At 40.0% G+C, this 22,889-nt stretch overlaps 2 protein-coding genes across 6 annotated transcripts in view; one reads left to right on the forward strand and one right to left on the reverse strand.

Annotated features, from left to right (window-relative positions):
* LOC139763445 (cyclin-dependent kinase 20-like) overlaps positions 1-1,248 on the reverse strand; it is an 11,699-nt gene extending 10,451 nt beyond the window's left edge. For both annotated transcript variants that reach the window (XM_071689494.1, XM_071689493.1), the window contains exon 1: positions 1,063-1,248. In XM_071689494.1, the coding sequence (XP_071545595.1) occupies positions 1,063-1,248 (186 nt within the window). The remainder of the gene's footprint in view (positions 1-1,062) is intronic.
* Positions 1,249-2,265: 1,017 nt separating this feature from the next.
* Positions 2,266-22,889, forward strand: part of LOC139763444 (phospholipid-transporting ATPase VD) — a 125,657-nt gene continuing 105,033 nt past the window's right edge. For 3 of the 4 annotated variants that reach the window (XR_011716152.1, XR_011716153.1, XM_071689491.1), the window contains exons 1-3: positions 2,266-2,411; positions 6,494-6,555; positions 15,254-15,315. The gene's annotated coding sequence lies outside the window, so the exon portion shown is untranslated. The remainder of the gene's footprint in view (positions 2,412-6,493; positions 6,556-15,253; positions 15,316-22,889) is intronic. The other variant, XM_071689492.1, reaches the window with a different exon arrangement.

The raw sequence follows: 22,889 nt of genomic DNA on the forward strand, positions 1-22,889 counted from the left end.
GTATGCATCGGTCTTTGAATATATATATATATATATATATATATATATATATATATATATATATATATATATATATATATATTCAGGTTAAGTATTTGATTGACCTAACAAGATTATGTGAGCATAATGGCCAAGGGAGGCAAGTGGTGCATCACTGGTGCTAACAATACCGCTGGTGACTCACTGCGGCAGTTTGCAGTGCCCGGCCAGGCTGCTGACACTACACACCTTCAACGCCAAGACACCCAGCTCATGAATCAATATTTTTCAGTTATTATCAGCTATTCATATATATATATATATATATATATATATATATATATATATATATATATATATATATATATATATATATATATATATATATATATATCCTATTACCGGAGGCAGTAATGTTCGCTAGAGAATGTTTGGTAATGAATGCTGTCTTTAGTGGTTTTTAATATAATAGAACGTTGACCACAGCCACATCCAAAGTGTGATCTACATACGAATACTGTAACCAGTACATGAGAAAAACCATGAATTATCTTCGTACAATTGACTGGTCTTCCATTAATACCATATTTTTTGTGTATAAAAACTCTGGTATGGATGGAAATTACACACACACACACACACACACACACACACACACACACACACACACATATATGTATATATATATATATATTCCTGTGAGTCCACGGGGAAATGAAACACGGTAAGTTCCCAAGTGCACTTTCGGGTAATAATCACATCATCAGGGGAGATACAACAAGTGAATATAACTGTCAGTTGATATACAACGAAGATACATAGTTAAGACGCCATTTGGTAAACTAATTATGTATATAATGTTTGCATATGGTTATTTCATTTTTTACTTTGCTTGTATATTTAGGCACTGAAATTATATTCATTTTGTTAGAGGGAAAAATTTTTATGTAGTATACAAATAGTTGATGAATCAGTGCTTTATTAGTTCATCACGAACACATAAATAAATCACTTATTGTCATAACGGCCATACATACATCTTTCCGTTATCCACTTATGAAGAATTCCATGATGTCTGCTTACGTGTTGCGAGTTGATTTCCTGGAGAGCTTTGATCTCCCTCAGTGCTGTCGTGGGCATCCCTTGATCCAGCCTACGTAGTGGTATCTTCTTCAGTGCCACCATCTGCCCAGTCAGGTTATGCTTCGCCCGCACGACCACGCCATGAGCACCTTCTCCAATTCGTCCCACCACAGTGTACGCCTCCATGTTGATTCTTCACTAAACACAAGAGCACAGTTTGTTATACAATCCTTCACTGTTGTTTTCTATGCACTCGTGTTCCGTCTCAGAGTTAAAGGGTGTATTTTCTGTTAAAAATCGGATATGCCTTGACATATATTCGGAAGTTGACACATTTTTTATATCAAAGAGCCCAGATGCCACCTCTTTTTATAAACAAGATGTTACTCTTGAACAAATAAGCGAGAACATCAAAATGAGGCGAAGTATCTGGGCTTATCACCAATTGCTAGTTTGTCTACTGTTTTATGTAACGAAGTTTAATGCCTAAGTCATCCTCTCCTGATATTTGATGTCATTACTTATTCTACTCATCATCAGTAAAGTTTACTCAGCTTTCCCTTGTCTACTTTTGAATTATTAAACCAAAAAACACAGAAATATCACGTTATTTAATCCAGTCTTGTACGTTATATTTGTTTACAGTTCGTGACAGCGTTTCCATGACAACCAACTTATGGCACTCCCACTAGATGTCAGGACATTGTCTGCGGGTATTTCAAATAAAGAAAAATGCATACATGTGATAAATGACTTTATTTCACACAATTTGTATTAATTGTTTTCATTATCTATAAGATCTTACTGCAATTATTTGGAGCATTACTTAATGTCTAATAACAATCCAGTGTGAATGAAGACCTGCATTTTTTTTTTAAATTTTCCAGCCACTACAATGCAAAATTTATCAGAATTTTTCTCCTTAACTTCATATAACATTAACTGTACAACAGAATGAACGCCGAACGCCATACCACATACATCTGGGTTAGAGAAAGGCCTGACAGAACCCGTAGGCATGTGTTGATTTTTCTGATCTCACAACGATATTTTTATGTAATTAAGTTGAACCAGATTATGTGATTTGTGAACAAATAATTATCTAAACGTAACTGTATAACAATCTGGAAGGCGTAATCACTGGCATTAAAGTGTATGGTTGCTCGAGCGCGGCTGCGTTCGTCACTTGTCTCACCTCCACGACTACACTTGGCCTGCAGCACATTTACGTCAGTATTATTCGTACGGTCTGTGAGTGAGGAGCTGCTCTACCGTTGGCTGGAATTGTTGTGTGTTACTTTGCGTAAAGGAACTTTGATTTTTCCCAGGGACATCATTTTACTAATTCAGTAAGTATTCTTTGCCTGATGCAAATGGTATTAGAATATAAGTAAGGATTATGCATATAGAATTATCAAATAACGTGTGCAACCTCAAGTGTTTGACGTGCTGGGAGAAGTCCTGGTGGAAGGTAACTGACGTTTGGCCAGACAGCTCAAGCTTTCCATATTGTATTAGTTTTAGAGTAGTGTGTTTGCATTATGTATAGGTATTGGAACTATGTATCTTTCTTCTAAGCTTATGTAAAGGTAACAATCTTTACCGAGAGGGTGTTGATTGACGTAACCTAATTACTAAGGTAGTTTTGCTCGGTTTGATGTCGCTAATTGCATAATGAAGTCATTTACCCCAAGGTGCGGTAGCGTTTTGTGTATAACTTTTTGAAACACTGCTGTATTGTGTGTTTAGATTTTCTGTACTATTGCTACATGATAAATGGGGTCATTTTTACATCAGTATTTTCCCGTGTGTTGGTGATAACATCAGCAATTATGAGATACCGCTCTTGCCACAAATATCAGAATCTTGCCATCTCTGGTGAATATGGTCACCAGAGATACATATTTCTCGGTATATCTGTATCACTCCACTTGAAATGTACCGAGTATTTTGCCCGGGTGTTCAGCAGGGTTATGCAAACTGTGTCAACCTTCAGGTTACATTTTGAAAGATTGCTTCTGTCAATGTCTGTTGGCGACGATGTTAATCTTGGTTTAACTACAGTTTCACTGACCTAAAACAGTGTTTTACCGAGGTTATTAGTGTTAAGAATTTATTTTTTTGCATACTTGTAGTTAAAAAAAATTATGGTCATTCACAGTTGTTATACTAATCAGTAAAAAAAAGTTTAGACTGATTTGAAACTAGATCTTCCTTGAGGTAGTCTCATTAGTTGTTATTCTTGAAATCAATTCTTGAAATCATAGTATAACTTAAGAGATTTAGTTCTTGTTACTGTAAACCTACAGCTAGATGAGCAAATCTCTTTCATATAAATGAATGCCTTAGTTTTAACTTGAATACCAGGTAACACTGTCTAATAGTACTGTAAATGTAGTTTTCTGGGAGACATCTAAAACTATATTGCAAGAGAGTTATCAGGCATAATTATTAAGAAATGCTGTATTTTGTTTGGGTTACATCTAGCCTTGTTTTGTCATATGTTGATATAGAAAGTTATTTTTCTTGGGATTCATTAGTCCACATGATACCATGTAGTTTTTTTTTTTTTGTGAAACACAAATAATACTTTGGGATAGGCAAAATGAAGTGTCAGTTAGTCTGAACTTTAAAAGCTGTAGCCTTCCTAACATAAAACATAAGGGAATTTGAAGATTGGTTTAGGCTTAAAAGATTCTTTGGGTATTCATTTTTGTTCTGTAGTAAAAGACAAATAAAAGAAACCTGTGCCTACATCAAGGTTAGACCTGTGCATATGAAGTATTTTTTGAGGGGGGTGGCTGAATTGAGCAGTTTGCTATACTAGCACTTGTTCTAACATATGATCTCAAGAGTCATCTTCATAGTACATACCAGTAAAGATATAATACTCTGTACTGTATTTAAGGTACATATAGGAGAGTGGCTCAGACTTTGCTGAAGTATTGTATTTACAACATTTTTCATTCCTATTTTGAGTATTGATTTTAACAAAGTAATGTAGTTGCCAGCCACTATCAATTGATGGATTATTTTAGAGGTTTTTATATTTTTAATATTGCTATTGAAAATTTTTTAATGTCACTTTTCAGTGTAGTTATATCCCACAATTTGCTGGAAATAAATATTTGTATGTACTTTATGTGCTGTCTTTGGTAAGATGTGTTAATATGTTTGCTTATGTATTTTGCTAAGGTAGACTCACATAATGAAAGACTTGTCAGATTTTTTGTTTTTGTTTTATATTTTTAAATTTTCTAGATTTCAAGTTCTTTATGTTATCAAAGATTTGGTCTCCATTTCAAGAAAGTGCATTTTCGCACTGCACTTGCCATAGAATACATGATATTCAATGTAACAAGAATCATGTAATTTTTTTTGGCAGGAACATTTTACTCACTTCTGTAAAACAAGATCCATATTTACAATGCGTGCAGCACTATTTTTTTTTTCAACTGATATAGGAATTGTTCCAAACAACCTTGCTCCTGTCAGTGTAAAGCTTTCTTAGTAAGGACCAATTTATTTTGCACATCTCCCTTTCTCATGTTTTCCAGGTCCAAGTTGTTTTTGGTGTTTTTCCATTTGCTATATACTATACAACTTTGTTAAAAATCTGGGCATTTCAGTATTGTACTGCAAAATTTATTTCCTGGAAAGGTACATGTTTGAACTTCATTTACCTATGGGAATGGATGTAAAGATGATATGCTGGTTGATAGTTAATTGATTATGATTTTGTTGTAATGATACTAATTCAGATTAGTGAGACTGCTGTGCCTTAAGCCATACTTTTAATCTTTCTGACCTTATTTGGAATGGCAGAGATGGGACTGACCAAAAAAACTAAAGATGTGTGAAAGATATACATAATAATAAGTGAATCTTCTTTTAAGAATATGATAAAGGAGCTACTGAATTTGTTAAAATGATAAGTTCGGTATTAAGATGAACAGAATAAAACGGCTACCAAGCTTGTAGCATCATTAAGAAATTTATCATATGAATGAAGTTGATAATTTTCCATTCAGTATTTCATTATCTTATACCTCATTTCCCAACTCTCGAATCATCTCAGCAATTCGCACATGCATTTATCTGAAGGAAAATGCTGATTGAGCTATGTAATATAAAGTAGCATAAAATGGCCGGTAACATATATATATTTGAATACCCTCATTATAATGTTTCTGGCACTTACTCTCTGTATAATGTTTCCAGTATGTAATCTTTTCTTTCTTGAACAAATGAACCAATACATTTCCCTTGATTTTATGAGTTTTATACTTATTTTTCTTTGTCTGTTGTTCATCTGTTCGTGCATAACCATTAAGTCATGGTTGTTGGAATTCAACATGCTACTGTTTTTGTGTACTTTTTTAAGACCTCGGTCATGGATAGAAGCCCTGGTTGATAATAGGCCTTAGATGAAATATAAATAAAGGCTTGGGAGATGGAGATGTAAGGCAAGAAGAAGAGGGATAATTGAAATGTTTTGGGGGAAGAGGAAAGTCTGCTTTTTAAGGCTAGGTTATTGCTATTAGGAAAAACATGAGAAGGTAAAGAGTTCCAAGACTTGGTAATGTCGAAAAGAAATGGAGATCTCAACAGCCCATCCTCCTGTTGCTTGTTGCCACACAGTGATCATATGATGAAATATGTACTATGCTTAGTATATCTTGGCCTAGCTCGGTCATAAATTTATATCTCCATATCTTCCCTCAGATACTTTTAATATTTGATGAGTGTCACTAAATTCATGCCCTTATTTGTATTATTTGAACTGATTATGCTGAAGTTTTCAGCAGTGAGAAGTAGTATAAAAGACTTACAGTAATGATGTTCTTTGTCTAAATACCACTTCCCATGTTGATTTAGCTGTTGGTGTCAGCTGCAACTTTTTTATTCATTCCTCTTGATATTCATTTTACCTTAGGTTTGTCCCTGGACTGAGCACTGCCTAGCAATTCATCCAGAAGCTAGACAGTTCACTTGAGTTATTAGTACTGAGATATGTTTCATTAGTTTCAACATTTAGTTGCTTTGAGACATCATCACTTTCCCTTTGCCATGTACATATCCTTTTGACATCATATACTTGTACACTTTTACATTTTACAGTATACTTTCTTGTATGAGGTTGTTTGATGATTGCTTCACGTCACCTTACAATTTTATGCACTTATTTTTCGGTATTGTGTGCCTGAGACTGTTTTCTTGTAATTCAATTTCCATCTTTTCGTAAATGTTTTCTTTCTGTCAAAGTACGTACTGTATCAAGACATTGCATTTAAAGGCGCAGGATTATATCCTCATTGTCTACTTAGTTACCCTTGTTATTACTATCTTGTATGTTTTATTTTTCATTTTTTGTATTTAAGTTTTCACTCTTATTAACTATTACTTTCATTGTGTTTATTCTGTATTTCAGGGATTCATACTGGTGCAAAATCATCATTACTGAAAACGTTGACCCTCTGATCTTCATCTAAGGTACAAACTGTTACAAATTGCTTTGATCCACATTGATAATAGATCTTCTTTTGTGCCTTTTATATGAATGTCGTGTTGTCCTAAGATTGTTAAGTATGAAAAATTACTTTTTAGACTTTCCATTTTTGCCATCTGGATTCCATGAAATGCCCTTTTCCTTTACCACACTTGTGACTATTGAACTGCATGTTGTATGTTCTGTAATTATTTAGCAATCTTTCTGGTGTAAAATTTCCATTTCAGATGATGCACATTAGATAAACACAAATGCATATCTTTTACTGAATTGAAATTCAAATACTGATTGTGTGAAATATCCAGCATTAATATTTTCTTTGAATAATCGCAATTCTGTTGAAAAATGAAATGGTTACTGAACTTATTTAAAACTTTTTCTCTCACCAAATTGTTGCTCATGCTAGCAGGTTTTTCATGGACACATGACTTTTAGAAGTATTAATTACAATCCATGTGTGTGATGGTCTGCTTTGCACTTTCTGTGGTGGAAAAGTAAATACCAGGAACAGATTTCATTTAGACATATGCTGCCATATTTTTATTGTTCTTAGTGAGTGTTCTGAATCCTTGTTAGTATTGTGGGTGACAGGCCTAGTTTCTGGTTTCTTGGTTTTCTTTCTTGATTTTTCCTTCTGTATTGTTTGTATTTTTTCAGCCTTCTTGTGAACTTTTTATTTTTCAATTAATGAGTGCAATGTTAGTTTCTTTTTGGTACAAGTTTTTTCTAACCCTTCTGGTTGCTCCTTTTTCATAAAATGATCTTCACTGGTCTTCCCTTTTTGTTCCTATTGTATGTTCCCACTTGTTTGTCGTCGTTCAAATTAAAAATCTGTACCACTTGATATTTTTAGTATTTTTTGTGCAAAGCCCATAAACTGTATGAGGTCATAGAATTATCCCAAACGCCTGAGTAAGGCTTTAAAGATTTCTCGGGTGCTGGTTGTAACTTGACCTTGACGGCCTTTAATGACCCTGGCAGTTCATGTACAGGACTTCTTTCCTGTGTTGCTCTTCTTACATACAGTGAGTGATGACATTATCATTGCTAGTTTAGTGTCTTTTTACTTTCTGTTTCACCTTCCCAAATACTTGAAATCACTAAGCCCTCTGTTTTTCATCCATTTAGAAGCTTGTTGTATTATGTATAAGTGCCCCCCCCCTCGTGTAGTCATTACAACACGCTCTACCCTTGGGTCAGTCTTGCCATTATTCTTTTCACTCGGCTCAATTTTTCATGATTTTCTTGTGCAGTTCTCCCTTTCCTTAACCCTTGACCAATTATATGAGAGTTTCAATAACTTATTAATGGGTATACAATTTTAGTTTTATTAAAACTTATTACCGTTCAATTCTTTATGAGCTAATGGTGATGCTTGATAGTGCTTGTAGATCTCTATTCTTATTTATACTTTAATTAGTTGGTAGTGAATTAATATTGAGCATCGCGATGTGTATGTAATTTTTGGAACTTGTAAGAATGGTGAGCTTGACCATCAATCAAGAAATCCCATCATATAAACTAGTCGGTGTCAGTTGGCTCCCGGCGAAAGCGCTTTACCCCAAGGGAACTGATCTTGCTGCTCTTGTTTCACTGTCTCATACTTGGGTAAACATAAACACAATTGTATATATCGCTTGCAAGTGATACCAGAATGTCTGTACGTACATTTTGTCGACATGGTTACAACTGGTATTATCAATCATGTGTTTCAGCGGGCGCAGTGTTCAGTAAAATAAACATGCTCATCAGCGCAGGAAAGTTTTATCTCCTTCCCATTGTTGAATTGAAATTGAAGCATACAGAACACACGCAGACACGCATTTTATGGAAGAGAGTTCAGATTTCAGAGGTTTGTTCTCAAGAGAGGGGAAAGTTGAGGTATTGATTACGGCATGAAATTTTCGGAGCGAGCACAACTTTGCAGTTGTCGCTTCAAAGATGTTAGGCTGGACTGGGGAAAAAACCTTCAAAACTGGAAAGAGTGCCAGTCGTAGAAATTTCAGTGCACTTATTAATTAACTAAGATATTTTTTGATGGAACATCACCTTTAAGTCTAATGAAACTGCTGAGTTAGAGTGAACAGAGTGAATACTTTAGAAACAGGTGAATCCTCTCAATTTATTCACGGGAAGTTAGACAGGCGAGAATTACGATTGGTATATAAGGCTATTGGGGACCCTTCCATCCTTCAAACTACCCCTGAATCGTGAGGTATGCCTTAAAGAAATGAAAAAATTAGTATTATATGCTTTTTGAATGCTACCATATACGGTCGGTACTAGGGGGCCCCCTATATCGGTCGGGGCCCTACACTGTGTGCAGCGTATAGGGAGGGCCAGCTGAGTATGAGGAAAATATGGTCCCTGATGAACACTCGGAAGTAATTATTGGAAATGTATACTGTATATGGAAGACTGCGGTATAACTCTAAAGAGAATCCGTGTAATGAAAGACCAAGTTTAAAAGTGCAAACATCCTGGGAGCAAAAACATGTCAACACAGCTTGCAGATATTTTACGGGATGCTGACCAGTTAGTAGAAAATTACAGGAATATTTGTTAGATACTTACAGTGTATATGTGATAAGCAGAGTTGATTTGAATATCAAGTTTTCGGGCTGCCTTTTTTGATTGACCAGGTGAGTCTTGGAGGCAGAGAACCTCAAAATAGACGGAAAAGTTGATTACGAGTGTGGTCTGGCCACCGCCGACGAGATGTAGGTTTACCAGGCGTAATTACTGTTCTTTGAGGACGTGACTACACCCGGCTGTCGTCTTATGTGACTTAACACGCTTCCATTTGATGAAGTAAGACATGACTCCATGGTTTCGTTGCTTTTGTTCAATGGATGATATTTATAGGGAAATCATAAGATATATGATTTTTGAATTAGGCCAGTGTGCAAGGAAAATCTTAACACGGTTAAGGTTACTTTGTGATCCTACCAAGGGTTATATGTATTTTTTTTTTTTTTTCATATTTTGAGAAGTTAGCTAAAACTTTCCTGTGTACAAGGAAAATCTTAACACGGTGGTTAAGTTGCTGATCCTGCCAAGGGTTATATGCATTTTTTTTTCTCATTCTGGGAAGTTAGCCAAAACTTTCCTGTGCAGAACCAGACATTAGTGAGTGGGGAGACACTAAAACTGGATCTGATGGTGACTAGTTTAAGTCCGAGCTAAGTTCGACATTTGGATGAGGTTTGAGATCTACAAACCTCATTCAAGTTATTTATGAAGGATGAAAGTTTGTGGTTGTATGACATGGGTTGTTTTATGCTTATGAACTTACTGTTGCCCTCAAGCACAGTAATTTTCTTCATACACGGACATGGACGTTAAGATAAACGAGTTATTCAATCTGTTTTGGTGGTGTATTACACTGAAAATGATTGAGACATTAGTGCCTGAGAATTAGTTGATCGCTGTGTTTAATGATCATTAATTATGATGTGAAACGCTAAGGTAGGTAATTAGAAATAACCTCTTTATTTTTCATACTTGGAAATATACGAGTTTTTATGTATATTGTCGGTACACATTTACAGTCTTAAAGCGTAAATTAACATGAACGCTCCGTCGTCAATATATTGGTTAGCGTAACTGACCGTCGTGCATGCATGGGCCACCTGGACTGTAACCCACATCGGCTCGAATTCTGGTCGCGGCAGCAAGTCCACAGTTCATCGTCCCCGAGGGGTAGTTCGATGAGTACCTGGCATAGGTTAGGGTGTGTGTGTGTGTGTGTGTGTGTGTACATAAGAATAAAGACAAGGTACACATGGTAAGAGACGGACAGTACGAGTGTAAAACTCTCTCCCCTTCACACACAAATAGTAAATCACTTGAGTTGGGCCACTCAGTGAGCACTAGGTAACCACGAAGTGTCAGCTAATATTTTCCTTTTTATTTCTTATTACTTTTTTACGTCTTTTTCCTTGTCGATTGTGGTTACCTCTACAAGGCTTATTTTAGTACAAGAAAAGAATTTGTCCTACATATTGTATATATTAGTTATACTGACATGTAGGTTCTTGTGCTGATTTTAACTTTGCTCTTAGCTTGTCGGGCGCTAAAACCTCCAGGAATTTATGTCAAGTGCTGGGAGAGAGTTTTGCAGCGTCATATCACTGTAAAAGAGTATGTAGAATACAAGTATATTGAAGTCAGCTGTACTGTAATGTTTTACAGGGTTCGCGTTAGATTTTAGTGTTTACTTGATTGCTTTTAGTTTGTGTGTTAATGCAACATACATATAAACTGCTAACTGTCTCGTTTAAAGGCTGTTCATTTGAGATCATGGCTACTTTTATCACCTAGAAATGATCATCTGCCGGTGGGTGGTAAAATAAATTTTTAACATGTCGCAAGAGCTTTACATAATTACACTTTCTTCCGCTATGTCCATGGAGATCTACAGATGTTCTAATCTCATGAACTATAAATATTGCTGTATTGTACTCTGACATGACAGTGCATCGTTGTCTCGTGCGGCCTCGTCAACCCCACCACACATGGCCACCTCTCTGCCACGCGTCAGCTGCGTCCACCACACATGGCTTGTCGCTCCCACCCGCGCATCACCCGTCTGTCTCATCGCCCACCACTCTTACATGCCCACGCATAGTTGAGAACCCTTTGGGTAGTAGTACCTGACCCATGTTCGTCTTGCATCTTTACCTGAACAATCCATCATGCATTTTCGCCTCCACCCACGCCCTTCACCCTACAGAGTACACTAGCTTATAGGACTATGAATGTACACGTACATGTTTCAATCAGTCTAAGACGTGATGTATAAGACGACTTGGTGCCCAGGTCTGTGATTGTCATGGTATACTGATCAGTACTATGTCATTAAATTCTTAAAATCTTTAATGCCGAACTTGAAGTTAGAAACTTTAAACATGGTACAGGTTTGCCAGCCTTGTCTGCGTTGGTGCGACATCGACAGAGTTAGGTCAAGATCATGAGGTCAGCTGCATTGCCTTAGGGTAAGACTTGCCTTAATCATCGTAACTGATTATACAAGTATGGTGTGCATTAATGGCATGAGAACCATAGCTCAGGTCTACACCTTATATGTGGTGCATACCACTGGTGGTGTGAAAACCACTGCTCCTAGTTCACACTATGCGGGTGGAACTTGTAAAATTCCAATGATGTTACTTGGTTTCTGTGACCCTGTGCCAAAAGCAGCTTTCTTGTATTCGTAAACACCTGTCGAACATTCTAGTGCTTGGCTGTATGTTAGCTTTAAGGTAAGAATTTAAGAAGGGAAAGATAAATTTCGATTTTTTTCAGTTGAGAGGTCAGCATAAGGTTCGATCTTAGACTGAAGCTATGTTAATGTTTTCATACAGATCACGAGTGCATCGTGCTGTCATATTACATCCCCGATTAAGATAGAAAAAGGAATTACGGTTTTTGTCCGCATTTTGCCAACGCTCGGTAATAAGATTCGCATTCTCGCATGTTAGTAACAAGATTTTTTTTTCAATATATTGACTACGTAAAATTAGCTAACATGCAACTTGATGGACTTACCTACTGTGCAATATCTTGTTAGGAGAAAATATAAGTTCCCTGAAGTTTGGTAAGAGTTCTCCCAGTAATTGAACGAACAGCACTCCTTGCAAAAGTGTCTTTCTGTAGAATGTGATGGCCTCGAATGCGAAAACAGTTTTGATTGGAGTTGTATTGTAGTACATCAAAAAGTTCCACTCTGAAGGTTATCAGAAGTTCTATTTTTCAGTGATGTCTTCTTTGCGTTAATAGTTCCGGGAACTTCACTTTTTGTTCCGCTGCCCGAATAACACATATGTCGTCACCCTTGCGCTCTGTCTGGGTGTTTGTTTCGACCCATTGTTAGAGACCCAAGAACAAAAATACGTAAAAACTTCGTGCTTACACCACAGGCACTCCTTGTGGTGACGAGCTGATTAAATTCTGCTGCACGGAATCGTATGGATTTTCGTATGCACGTACTGTTCAGGTAGGAGTGCTGAAGGAAGGGAAGTTAGAATTTTTAGCATACATATATTAGAGAGAGAAATATGGTTTTTTTTTAAGACATTTTCTGTTGCCTTATCTTAAACTCGCGGCAGGACTTCTGGCAACGCAAAGCGCTTTTCATTTACGTGAAACTTTTGACATTAATTTTTGGCGTTTTTGCATTGTTTAACTTCTTTTTTTTTTTTTTCAGGTACCCGTGCATAATCACAGGGGCGCCAGTGTAAGAAAATAGGCACGAGGAGAGTTAGGTTAGACTATTTCTAGTATCGGTACTATCGTGGCTTGGACCAGTCCAATATAATCCCAGATAAACCTAACTCGGTCTAAAGTATGCAAAGAGTAAACTTGTAGAATACACCTAAGAAGAAGTTAGTTTTGTATTTTTGATAACGCGCATTATATACAAGCCTTAGCTATATTATTAGTAGGTATTTTCCATGCTGATTGAACATTTTGTGCGAAAAAGGCTCGCTGGGCATAGATCATTGTTAACAGATTTGGATCCAAGGTATACTGGAGCCTAGCTCTGTTAATTGGATTGCTGGCATACGAGAGCCAAATATTTCCATCTTTGGGAGTATTGTATTGTCTGGACTGACGTGTACTTGATTTATATTCACTCGTTCAGGGAGACTTTTTCCATACACATATTTCCTTGTAATAATCTTTGAAAATTTGTATGTCTATCCTCTTGATTGTGTGTGTTACTTAATGGACGTTTAATGGAAATTAGGCTAGGATACACTGGACAGTGTTGAAGAGATCTTGATATTTTCAGTGTATACACTTCTCTCATGATGTGATAGTTTCAGAACATATTAAACCGTTGCGCACGATGTGCATGAGACATTTAAGTGTCACTTAAGAAGCAGGAAACGTGTGGAAATTCATCACTAACCTGAACCTTGAATTATGTCACATGACAAGAACATAAAAGCGGTTTGCCTGGTCGTGGATAACGTTCGGGGGTCACTGTTTAGGAGTATGTATGTCTATATTACATAAATAAAGTGGAAGTAGTTTGTCACAGATGCCTTATGAACTTGATTCACTTGGTTAGTGGCTGATTTGGAAAACCGTTGTGTACTGAAGAAACTGCGTCGTGTGTTGATGGTCATAAACTGTCGTAACAATGGCTTCATAACTTTTGCTTGTTCATTAATCTCGGCTGAGATTATAAGAGCCTCTTGCTGGATGATACCGAGGAGGAGACTCTACATGTTAGCAGTACTAGAAAATTACTTATTTGAAATTGACTTAAGATTTGTAAAGTTTTAAGAGAGGTCCTCCTATGTGTGTACATGCATGCTAGACAGGATATGTCACAGTATGTGGGAGCTTATTTTATCTTACGTAAATGATAACACAGTGGTAGGGATTATACTTTTATCTTACCTTGCTGGTCGATATTTCCCAACCCTTCTAATACTGTTAATCTGGGTGAGTGGCGTTATCACTTGCAGTTTGTTCACTGCTCTTATCGGGCCTCATGTCTTTTTTCTTCCAGCGGTGTTTTGTTGAATATGTATATGCTTTTTCTTCTGTTACTGATATATATATATATATATATATATATATATATATATATATATATATATATATATATATATATATATATATGACATGTTCCAAGCGAGGTATCGCGAGGTATTCGCTCACATCGGTTCTCTATGTTATGTATAATGCAACGAAACCACAGTCCCCTATCATCCAGGCACTAGAGTTCTTTCCATGGTTTTCTCGGCTGCATCATATTCCCTGGTTCAGTCCATTGACAGCGCGCCTACTCCTGTATACCATATCTCTCCAGCTCACTTTATCCCTTGTACGCCTTTCGCTCTCCTGTATTGTATGTAAGTTGTGCTTTCATGTCAGGATTGCTGGTCTCCCAGTCCCATCAAAACTGATTTAATGGGCTAGATTAAACATCCCTGGCATACTTTATACAAGTCTTCACAATGATTTTTATCTTAATCTTCAATAATACCATATGTTTTACCTGACAGCTGAAACCTGTCTCTTTGTCCAAAATGATTTTCACCCCAAAAACACCGTCTATTTTCTTTCCCTTTTATGGCCTGGCTTAGTTGAAGGGTTTTGTATGTGCCCGGAGTTCAGGTAGGAAAAAAAGAATGCAGCCTTGTTTTTTAGTATCTGAAAGAAAAGAAGAATAGACTAGCTGTACACCAGAGAATGCAGTATCTTGTTTCATCCCTCCCCCATATTTGAGACTGTCTTTAAGCCTTAGAAATTATCATATTACACACTGTCCCCTCGTGCATATATTTCATATCGTATTTTAATCATATCTTTACCCCTTGAGCGCGACGTAACGACCCTTGGGTATTTTATGGTCCAGGTCAAAGGTCATGCCATTAAAACCGAAGGGCTGTACCGTTGTGCAGAAGAGGTTAGGTTGAAAATTCCCAAATGGTGATGATTTTGGACACGTATTGTCCATCCCGAACACACACACACACACACACACACACACACACACACACATGGTCCATATACAAGGTCTTAGATGGGGCAGCGCCAATATAAAACTCTCTCCCCGTAACACACAAATAGTAATCATGCACACTAATACATATACCTCGCCGTATGACATACCTCTTCTTTTAAACCTTCAGATTATAAATTTTCTTTTTATTTTTTCAGCGACATCCCTCTTCCGCGTGGTGACTTCTACTAACTTCAGGAAGGACACAGCAGTTAAGCATGTGAGTAGAGTCTACTGTCATGATTTATGTGTAGATGCATTGACCAGCGCCACACGGACGCCACGTCTAAGAGAGCGGCCGCGGTGAAGATTTGCTTGTTATGAAGTGAAAGTTGTGAGGATTGTGTGATGCCACTGAGCCAGAACAATGAATGTTTAGGGTGTTTGATGGTGTTGACGTGGTGGCTCCGGCGCTGGCCCTAATTCCTGCAACTTCACTCTGCACTACACCAGCCCCTTGCCCTCCATTCGTACATTGTCCTCCACCCCTTCACATTGCGCTCCACTCCTTCACACTGGCCTCCACTCTTTCAAACTGTCCTCTACCTCTTCACTACCCACCACACCTTCACACTGCTTCCCACTTCTCTTACAGCCCTCCACACTATATATGGTGTGCCCAAGCACCCATCACGTGGCTTTAATAACGATGCCATGGAAGCATCCAAATGGGCTGCATGATTTATCTTCGTGGACACAAGAAGTGTCGTTTTTTATATATTTATAATAGTGAATCGTGAGGTTTTAGCATTGAATGGTATATATATATTTATCACTGATTAACACACAGGTAAGGTAGATATCCTGTTCTTGTGTGTGTGTGTGTGTGTGTGTGTGTGTGTGTGTGTGTGTGTGTGTGTGTTTGGTTGTATACTCATATTTCTTCATTTGTATTTTGTGTGAGAAGGTAATGACGGTTGCAGATGGCCTACAATGTAACTTTCAGAAACATCATAGATAAACAAAGTTATGTACACTGAAAATTCGCATGAATCTGTAGGTGATGTGTTTGTGGTCAGGTATTGACCTCTTTCCCCTTGGGACTGTTGACCGTGGTCTGGTCATACATGGTTCTATCCTAGCACGTTGTTCTGTAGGAAGGGAAATAAGCCATTATTAAGCCTCGTCACCGATATGTAAGGATGAAGTGCCCTCTCCGATACCAGGGGAACTTGTAGTTCGAATCTTGCTGTATTTTCCCGTTGCATGTCGTCGATCATGTCCCGGCAGGATGGCGTCTCAGAATCGCACGGATGGTTTTCAAGAATCTCTTATATTTACGTGAGTTGTCAGGTGGCCAGGTTTTCACCCACCCCCAACCGCGTAACACACACACACACACACACACACACACACACACACACACATTGCACCACGCACCACCAACATTCCTCAGGCGACGCTGGGACTTCTGTGGTCTCTAGCTCTTCACTTCCTCAGTTTCTGTCTGTCTCTCTCTCTCTCTCTCTCTCTCTCTCTCTCTCTCTCTCTCTCTCTCTCTCTCTAGCATAGTACAACAGCGTTTCCTGGTTTACTGCCCCAGAGTACCTTGAGCTGCACTCACAAGGGTTTTTTATATCAAGGCCCCTCGTCGCCTACTCAGTCCTCACGATTTACGTACCGTCGGAGCAGGTGGTTCTTGTCCTCCCGCCGCTCATCTCGCAGCTTCTTGATGCCTCGACTTTCCCTGCGTTTTCATCGCTTGTTTCGCTTTTTTTTTTTTTGTGGGTGCATTGTAAGTTATAATGTCGATTTTTTGCACACACACACACACACACACACACACACACACACACACACACACACAACACAATACAACACACTTCCGTGATATACTGACCATGAGTCCGCATGGACCCTGCATGGATTCGAACCGTCGTTGCGGCATTGTACCCACAGCCAGTCTCACCTGCTCATCCATGCTCTGCTCCGAGCTGGCCGATATGTTGGTACCTGACTTGGCTTGTGTGTATAAATATATATGTTTAAAGGTAAATTGTAAGAAAATATGGTTCATATATCAAAAGTTAAGAGACGGAGGAACACAAATATAAAAATCACGCGCGCGCGACATTGCATCACCCATCTCAACTGCCAGAGCATCTCCAGATCATCGTTTTCTTTTACATGACTGTACTTTTAGCTAGTTGTCCACTGTCATCTTCACTGACGGCGTCATTCCCAGGAAGGTGGCGTTCTATCGCGGAGCCTACCGTTCCTCCCGGGCTGGAAGTGGTCGCTTTGCCAGGCATCAGAACATTGTCGTGGGAGTTCTTCCATATATGCCTCTGGTCATTGTATTGAACCACGCTCTAATTGGCCGGCTGTTTTGCTCATATAGCCTGACGGGTGAGAGGAAAGATACTCTTGAGCTGAAAGGCATCACTATATATATATATATATATATATATATATATATATATATATATACATACATACATACATACATACATACATACATACATACATACATACATACACACACACACACACACACACACACACACACACACACACACACACACGATTATAGTTATTTACATAATCATGGGAACGGATTCTGGATTTGTCTTTGCGTGACAGCTGTTCCTGTCTCATGGGACCCCCTGGAGCCCACCTGGGTCCGCATACTGTTACCGTCCGTACTCCTTATGCTAGCCTCCACCTGTCCCCTGCTGTATGCGCTTCAGTTGCTCAGCCCTTGAGGCACGCTGTTGATTTAGACGAACACACCATTATTAATCAGATGATAATCACGTCACAGGGGCTTCCCCTGTCGGAAATAGAAGATAGACAGTCGTGGTGAGAGTGCGCTACCGTGCTGGGTTCAAGCTCCTCGGGTGACACGGCGCAACCCCATGAGTTCGATGACAACCCTCGAGTACGATGGGTAGTCATCGCACTCTAGGGCACACGTTTTGGCAGTTAAGGGGTTTAAGTCGTCGTAATCAAGGTCTTAAGTCGTACCCCTAGGGTTAAGGCGCACGCGCGTAGGGAACGTATGCTCGCTCTGTACCCATTTTAAAAGCTGTAAAGAGAGCATTCAGTTGCGTACCTTGCCCACTCGTGTATATTTCGGTTCACTTACTCACGCGTCCTTCATAGTTTTATCAACCGCCGCATTCTCTCTCTCTCTCTCTCTCTCTCTCTCTCTCTCTCTCTCTCTCTCTCTCTCTCTCTCTCTCTCTCTAGTGACAGAACCTACCTCAATAATGCTCAGGTTGTCACCCCCTTCCCTTTGGTGAATGCCTCACGTACCTCATCATCGAGATTCATTTAATCCATTTTGCTCGATCGATGACAGGCCCCGCTCTGTGCTAAAACGACATAATCCCCATTATTTACCATTATTTTTCTCGTGGTATGTTTTTCTTCGGTATCATACAGCAGAACGGTCATGAGCCTGGTGTTCTCACGCGACGTACGAGTGCCTCACGATGTTGCCAAGTGCGATTTCGCTTTTCATATGTAGCGTGTCTCGCCCACAACCCCATTCACGTACGCTCTTGTCTTTCTCATATGCATGATTGAGCTTCTTACCCTTTCGTGATCATAGTCTCTTTCATAAACCTATATATATATATATATATATATATATATATATATATATATATATATATATATATATATATATATATATTCGTTAGGGTAGGAAAGAAAGTACGAGAATATCTTTATGGATTTAGAGTGAGGGAACATCCATCCATATGGTAAGTAATGTGGAGAGGTAAGAAGCACGTAAGGCCCTTAGATTTGCAGGGGGGAATTTCGCTGATGGATGGACGGGACTTTGCACGACTGGTGCTGAGAGTGAGTTGGATTGTGAGGTCTCATGTTATCCTTCCATCATCAGATTTCAAGTCTCTCTCTCTCTCTCTCTCTCTCTCTCTCTCTCTCTCTCTCTCTCTCTCTCTCTCTCTCTCTCTCTCTCTCTCTCTCTCTCACTCAATCAGTCTGTTGATCTTCCCCCAACAGTTTTATGGTCTTCCTTCAACAGTCTTATGGTCTTCTTTCAGCAGTCACGATCTCCTTCCTTCAGCAGTGTTATGGTCTTCCTTCAGCAGTGTCATGGTCTTCCTTCCTTCAGCAGTGTTATGGTCTTCCTTCTATATAGTTTATCAGGTTCACTTGAGGGCGACGTCACGACTCATGGTTATGATGATGCCAAAGCTCTCGGACCTACCCGGTCGTGTTGTCGTGTTTGAAGGTCGCACCGGAGTGTTCAGATGAGTGAATGATGATATTTACATTATATCTGATTATTTTTTTCATTCCCCTTTCTGTTCTGGGTTAATGTTGATAGAAAATTAAAAGTTTTTAACTGCACAGTTTTTCTAGATGAACGTTTAACTAAACGTGTTCGTGTGTTGTTTTTTAAACCCACTGATAATGACAGAGAATGGAAGTTGGTTGCCGCCACGCTGCTCCTGTCACTCTCTCAGACAATGGCGATTTTCTCCCTGACGTAGCCAGAGTCGAGTGTGATGGAGGCGCCTATTAATACACAGCAGTTTGAGTTAGCTGGGGGCTTGTGAGTCGTGCGACGCGGCGGTGGTGGTAGTGGTGGCGTCGCTGGCTTGTAACTGGCGTACGGAGACAACTTCAGCCAAGTCATGTGTTCTCCTGAGCCCGAGGGCTGGCTTCATGAGGAGCACCACGACCGCACGACCCCCTGGGGTGTGATGGCCTGGTTTCTCTGACCATAGCATTAAGGGTTAGGTTAGAGGTCACCGTCGTCATTATACTCGCGGCTCGTACCGTCGTGCTTGAGGGATGAAGAGGTCGTGCACTTGTATACAGTGCACGACCTCTTCTCTGTCTCGTTATCATCTCACTTTTGTGATTCTTAATGACCCTGGCAGTACGGAGGCCTTAAACCCCCCCGCCCTCCCCCTCCTCTCCCAATTTGAAACAACAACTAACGAACAAGGTTTGTATGCTTGTGTGGCAGGAGAAAGATGAAGGCTGTGGTGAGTGGTGTTGAAGGGGCGCCTTATGGTAGAATCACAGGCGTGTGTTGTGTGTGTTACGTCGTAGTACAGATGACATCCGCCCCGGAAGGTCTTGAAGCGATGCGGAAACAGATTTTGAGATATCTTTTGCGTCTGTGCATCACAGGCGAATCACGTCCACAACATGTTATACAGCAAGTCATTGGCCCACGACGTGTTTTGAGGAACAGTCTGTGAAGATTTAATTATTTTGTTTCCTCGGATTATCTCTTGTAACACTTGTGTATTTGCCTCAGTTACATGGAGGAAAATAAGTGTGGAATAATGGTCTCTGTAAAATGCGAGTTAGTCTGTTCTATTATTATCAGACGTATAACATTCAAGTCATTCGTGTCAATCGGGTTGTGGTTGGTTTACAGAGGCGTTTATTGCTTGTGGTGCATTTTCTACTGTTACTCCTCATCCTCTCACGATTTTGGATAATATAGCTGCTTGAACGTCAGCTGATTCTGGTTTTGAATGTCTGCTCAGCCATTCTGGTTGTGTCAGGAGAGAAGCGATATGTAATCCGGTGGTGTGGCCAAGTGTTGGTGACCAGGTGATGGGAGTGTGTCGCACGTTGACCAAGACCACCACACCGGTGGAGAGGCAAGCTGGCCCGTTGTGGGTCATCGTGGTTTGTGGTAGAGTGCGCCGCGCCTCCCGTCCCCAGCCTTGAAACCCGACTTTTAACTCCGGACTGGGGTTTGGCTGGCACACGCGATTTTCCCCCGAGCGCGACTGTGCACGACCCGTAAGTACGATGGGACGATCCTTGGAGTACCGAAGATACGACCTTTTAGGTGTGGTGGTCTGATCCCTGACCTCGTCTTTCAGGGTCAAGTCAAAGGCCAGGCCATTTTCTTTTTTTTTTTTCCCACCAAGTGACTCGTACCGTTGTGTTCGAGGGTTGTACCGTCGTGCTCGTCAGTCGTAACTCCGTGCTCAGAAAGCAGTGCTGTTTGTGTTTCTTCGTAACGGATGTGGCGCACGTACGACAGCTTCCATCATGTAGTGGTGAGTGGGACAATTTGTAGCTTCGTTTCTCCAAGTGTCATCTTTGTTGTAGTTTTGCCAGAGAGCCATAAGCCACTTGAGCTTTGAAGTACATCGGACAACACTAGACCAAAGGTGAGAGATAAACCAATTGTATATTGATAGAAACGTGTGTGTGTGTGTGTGTGTGTGTGTGTGTGTGTGTGTGTGTGTGTGTGTGTGCTCGCACGCGTGTGTGGGTATTGAAATGTGTACATAGTCCCTTGTAAACCACTTTTGTAATCCAGACGACGTGACAGAGAAACATAATGTATATGACTATGGGTTACAAATTTAGGACTTCAAGGGACAAGGAATGTCACATATGGATATAGGGAGGTCCTTAACGTAATATACATATATATTCCATTATACCAAATTCTTAGTGAGGTAAAAAAGAAAGTACGAGTAAGTAACTGGATAACTGATAGATTTCTCAGTTGATTTGTGCGTGATTAAATAAACATGTAAGATGGTAATGGCAACGGTGGTGATGCTCACGAAACTTAACCCTGTAAACGTCGGAGTTTTGGGTCGTTGGCAGGGAGTGTGAGGTCGCGTCCTGCATCGTCGGAAGATGGCGTAGGCCATAGCGGGGACCTGGGAAGCCGAGCGTGACCTGCCTCAGGTGTTCCAGGCTGTTGAACCTAACTGTCAGGGCCGTTCACGGTGTTATCCCCTCCCGGCCGCACTCACCATGATGATTTGAGCCACTTGTGTTACGACCCCTTGACAACACTTACTCTCTGACTTGAGCTTATCCTGTGTGTGTGTGTGTGTGTGTTTGTGCGTGCGTGTGTGATCACATTGTGCGATACGGGGAGAGAGTTTTACGCTCGTGTTGCCCCGTGCGTGTGTGTGTGATGTTTGTGATTACTTAATAGACCATCTGCTCTATAGAGGAGAGAGAGTTGTTCACTCGCTGGGCTCCGTCGTAACCTCTCTTCTGCCATACAGTATCATGAAACTTTGTAGTGCTCTTGACATTTACTGTTACGCTACGTGGTTTGTTCCATTTGTGCACCATTACGTTACTGTAGGAGGAATTCCTCGTGTGACTCTGCTCAGTTTCTTGTGTTCTCTGGCTGATGCGTCCCTCCCTCTCGACATGTCTGTGTTTCCTCTTCTTTTTGTGCGACATAGGCACACGTCTTTGGCTGCTGTTTCTCTCTCTCTCTCTCTCTCTCTCTCTCTCTCTCTCTCTCTCTGGCTGGGCTCTTATTCGCCTGGTGGTTCCTCGTCGCCAGCCATTGAGCCTTATCTAGCAAATCTCAACCTCGCAGGGAGTGACCACCCTCGTGACGTTGTTAAGTGGTTCAGGTCTATCTCGTGATTTATTACATCTTTTTTTTTTTTATTTTTATTCGAGTAACCGAAGGCGGTGGTTTGACAATGACCACCACATTTGATCTCGTGAGCAGCTCCTCTGGTGACACGCTAGGCACCATGTCAACCTTATTGTGCCTGTCACACGTAGTAGATTCTGATGATGTGTTGAATGGCAGATGATAGGAGTGACTTGGCCCTCACTTAGCCGTCTTCTCATCTTCACATTTGTTCGAGTGGAATTCTGCGAACTGTGTTTTAGACTAGTGGTAACGCTTGTCTCCCTCTGTCTCAAATTTGAGGTTGTGGCAGTGCTGAATACTCCATATGTCTGTCATGGAAGCAAACTCCTCCCCGTAAACAAATCCAGAGACATCAATCCTGTCACGTTATTTACGTACCTCAGGAACAGTGATGACCCCAAGACTGAACCTTACAGAAC

Source organism: Panulirus ornatus, chromosome 47, assembly GCF_036320965.1.
Source record: "Panulirus ornatus isolate Po-2019 chromosome 47, ASM3632096v1, whole genome shotgun sequence".
NCBI classification, from domain to species: domain Eukaryota; kingdom Metazoa; phylum Arthropoda; class Malacostraca; order Decapoda; family Palinuridae; genus Panulirus; species Panulirus ornatus.